A 3,630-nucleotide genomic window follows, 5' to 3' on the forward strand; every position below is an offset into this window, starting at 1 on the left:
CTAAGACATTATCAAATAAGACCATAATGTATGTGTGTTTTCGTATTAAATTATACTTATTTTTTAATAGGTGATATTTAAGTCGAAGTAATAGGAACAAATACTTTTTTTTAATCCCTTTCCAAGAGTCAAATACTTCATGCAGGTCCTCTCTCTCTCCTCCTATATTATCATAAAAAGGGGGCTTTTGGTTTGAAGACCCGAACAGAAAGAAAGAATATCAGAAAGGCCAACTGAGAAGACCAGAAAGAACTTATTCTTTTCTCCCCAAATATGGAGTTTGCTGCTAGATCTGGTGATGATGGAGGTGATGCACCACTCAAGGAAGAGAAGAAGAGAAGTGACGAGTATACTGATGATAGTGGAAGCCATGGTGATAATCATGATCATGCTCCTTCTAATAAGCAAGACACAACAATTGTCAAGGTCAAGATTACTTTTATTTTAATTTCCCATCCTTGTTATTTATTCCTTCCTTATTTCTAAATTTTATATAACAAATAAATTAAACATTTCTCTTTCTATAAATATTGATCCTTGATGAATGATTTATTTGTTGAATTTCGTAGTCATCAAATTATACCGATGATCAAATTTGTTTTTCAGTTTCTGCATCTCCTGACTTCAATTCAATCCTTGTTTTGTTTAATTATAGTAATCCCATCATTTTATTCAATATTATTGTTTACACAAATATATAGCTAAAAGAAATTCAGTCATATAACTATGTTAACATACTTTAAATAAAATTTCACATAAAATACAAATCTAGAAGACATAGAACTGTATTATGATCAGGAAATTCCTTTTTTTTCTTAGATAGAGTATACCTTATTCTTCTCATTTTTCTCTGATCTCGTTTAATTTAAACATATTGTAAAGTTTCATGTATATCTTCAGTGAGTTCTTTCCATGTATATGTAGCAAATAATCCATCTTGTTTAGCAAGAAAGTCAATTAATTAGGTTATATTAATGGAGATTATAAGGTTTAATTTGATTTATTTTTATTACTAGCTAGGGATTTGCTAATATAAGCTGTGATGATGAGTGCATTTTTAATAACACTCTTTTTTTCAAAAAAAAAAAAAAAATTATGATCATCATCATCATCGGTTTGAAAAGTTGGCGTATTAATTACTTATTATTACTCCTTTATTATTGAATTAACAGAGTGTGGTTCTCAATTTCCTCTCACACTAATAATCTGAGGATATCTTAGTTAAAATCATAAGCTATATATATATACCAACAAACATATATATACTTTAACTTTTTCATGAATTAAATTTAGTAATTGTTCTAGTATATAAAAATAAATTAAGATGGCTAATATCTGTGTTTTGAAAGGGAAAAGGATGATGTATGTATCTGCAACCTCATAAATAATATTCACGTAGCGTTGAATCAGTCAACATCTGAAGAGAGATAAGATTTATATTCAAAACAAAGCCGTCGGTTGAAAGTAATACACAAGTCCAATCATTCATGTCATATGCAATCTAAACATATTATTAATTACCATTATTTATTTATTTATTATATTTATTTTTTTCAATTTTGTCTTAAAAATCAATCTGCACGACTTTGATAAGAGTTGACTCATGCATGTGCCCTGAGAAGAAAACTAACGATATACATATATCTAAACATGATATATATAGTTAGTAATTCACACTGATGCACATGCTAATTAATCAACTAAGAACAAAAGATTCCCACCAAGGCTAAACAATTCAATAGATTCTTCTCAGTTTCTCATTTGAACAACTACTTGTCTACTTGTATTCATTCTCATAATCTAATTTTCTCTATTACATGCCAGCATTTAGAAGTGTGCTACATGTTTGTTATATCTATATATTATATTAGAAGCTATAATGACGAGCCATTATTAGGAATAGATCAGATGAGTTCTTGGTCATATAACATTTTCTTTTGGTACATCTCTATTTTTTGTTTTAATTATTTTAAACATTTTTTTTTTTGTCTTGAAAAATTTTAAATATTTATTAGTTTTATTATCCAACTATAACAAATATATATACATATATATTTCTTAAACCCTAAATTTTAAAGATACTAAATGTTTTCGCATACTTATCTGATATGACACAGGAGCCGCCACACATGAATAAGACTAATAACAACACTGAAAAATCCATGGCGGAAGAAGCTTCTGGAACAAGCGCGCTATTGGCAGCCAAAAAAGAAGAGGTAGTTGATAATGAATAATAAATTCATATAATTAATTAATTTCAAACATTATTTAATTAAAAATAATATTAGAGAACCAATTTTTTTTTCCAGCTAACATTAACTAATTATTTTGTTTATTCTAAATTTTAAATCTTAAATCATAATAAATTCTAAACAAAAATTAGCTAATATTGTTTATCTAAATTACAAACTCTTAATTCTGATCTCTATTTTCATTCGTCACAAGAGTGCATTAATTAATTCCTGTTGTGCAGGTTATTGATAAACAACTTGAAAGCACTAAGGCTGAAATGGGTGAGGTTCGAGAGGAGAATGAACGGTTAAAGATGTCGTTGAACAAGATCATGAGCGAGTACCGAATGCTTCAAATGCAGTTTCACAACATAGTTAACAACAAGCATGAAGATAATCAAGAAACAATAATGGAGGAAGCAGACCTAGTTTCGCTCAGCCTTGGAAGAGTTCCAGTTCCAAGAAGAAGCAATGAAGAAGATAAAAAAGTCTCTGATAGTAACAAGAGGAAGAAGGAGGATGAAGATGATGAAGAATTGAATGAGGAATTGGCACTTGGATTGGACTGCAAGTTCGAAACTTCGAAATCGGGGAGCACAACGGAAGCTACCAATTTGCCGAATAATAGTAACAAGGAAGAAGGTGGTGAGAGTACATGGCCACCACCAGCAAGCAAGGCCAGAGAAGGTGGTGGCGGCGGTGGTGGTGCGGCATCGGCATCGGCATCTGCATCAGTTGTAGAAGATGAAGTATCCCAACAGAATAATAATCCTGCTGCCAAGAAAGCTAGAGTTTGCGTCAGGGCAAGATGCGACACCCCGACTGTAAGTATGATGTTAGATACTATTTATTTATTTATTTTTTATTTAACGGTTTAAAGTTTGGGAATGAGGGATTTTAACAAGATAGTGATTGATTAATAATGTTGATGATGCATGATACATGCATGCAGATGAATGATGGGTGTCAATGGAGGAAATATGGACAAAAGATTTCCAAGGGAAACCCATGCCCTCGAGCTTACTATCGCTGCACAGTTGCACCCTCGTGTCCCGTTAGAAAACAGGTATATATGAGCGAGAATAATCCCCTTAACCGTTAAGTAAATAATGAGAGATGCAATAACATGAATAATAAACTGTGTTTCAGGCATTTAAAATAAGAATTATATTTAATTAATTTAAAATTTAATTTTTAAAATTAAAATTAACTTCTTTAACTTATTATTTACATTGTTAAAAAAATATTATTTTTCTATATTTTTTCTAATGAAAAATGCTAGCACTTTAAAATTTATAATTTTTTTATTATCTAATTATTAATTCAATTTTTTTAGTATAACTTTTTTAATCTATTAGTCTAACAAATAATAAATTTTAATCAACCTCTAATATTTTTC

The 3,630-nt window shown here is 29.8% G+C and overlaps 1 protein-coding gene across 1 annotated transcript in view; it reads left to right on the forward strand.

The window, feature by feature from the left end:
* Positions 150 to 3,630, forward strand: part of LOC107633443 (probable WRKY transcription factor 61) — a 5,424-nt gene continuing 1,943 nt past the window's right edge. The window contains exons 1-4 of the mRNA XM_016337074.2: positions 150 to 426; positions 2,118 to 2,216; positions 2,474 to 3,055; positions 3,184 to 3,297. Of these exons, the coding sequence (XP_016192560.1) occupies positions 274 to 426; positions 2,118 to 2,216; positions 2,474 to 3,055; positions 3,184 to 3,297 (948 nt within the window). The 5' untranslated portion in view covers positions 150 to 273. The remainder of the gene's footprint in view (positions 427 to 2,117; positions 2,217 to 2,473; positions 3,056 to 3,183; positions 3,298 to 3,630) is intronic.

This window comes from Arachis ipaensis, chromosome B01 (genome assembly GCF_000816755.2).
Source record: "Arachis ipaensis cultivar K30076 chromosome B01, Araip1.1, whole genome shotgun sequence".
Classification (NCBI taxonomy): domain Eukaryota; kingdom Viridiplantae; phylum Streptophyta; class Magnoliopsida; order Fabales; family Fabaceae; genus Arachis; species Arachis ipaensis.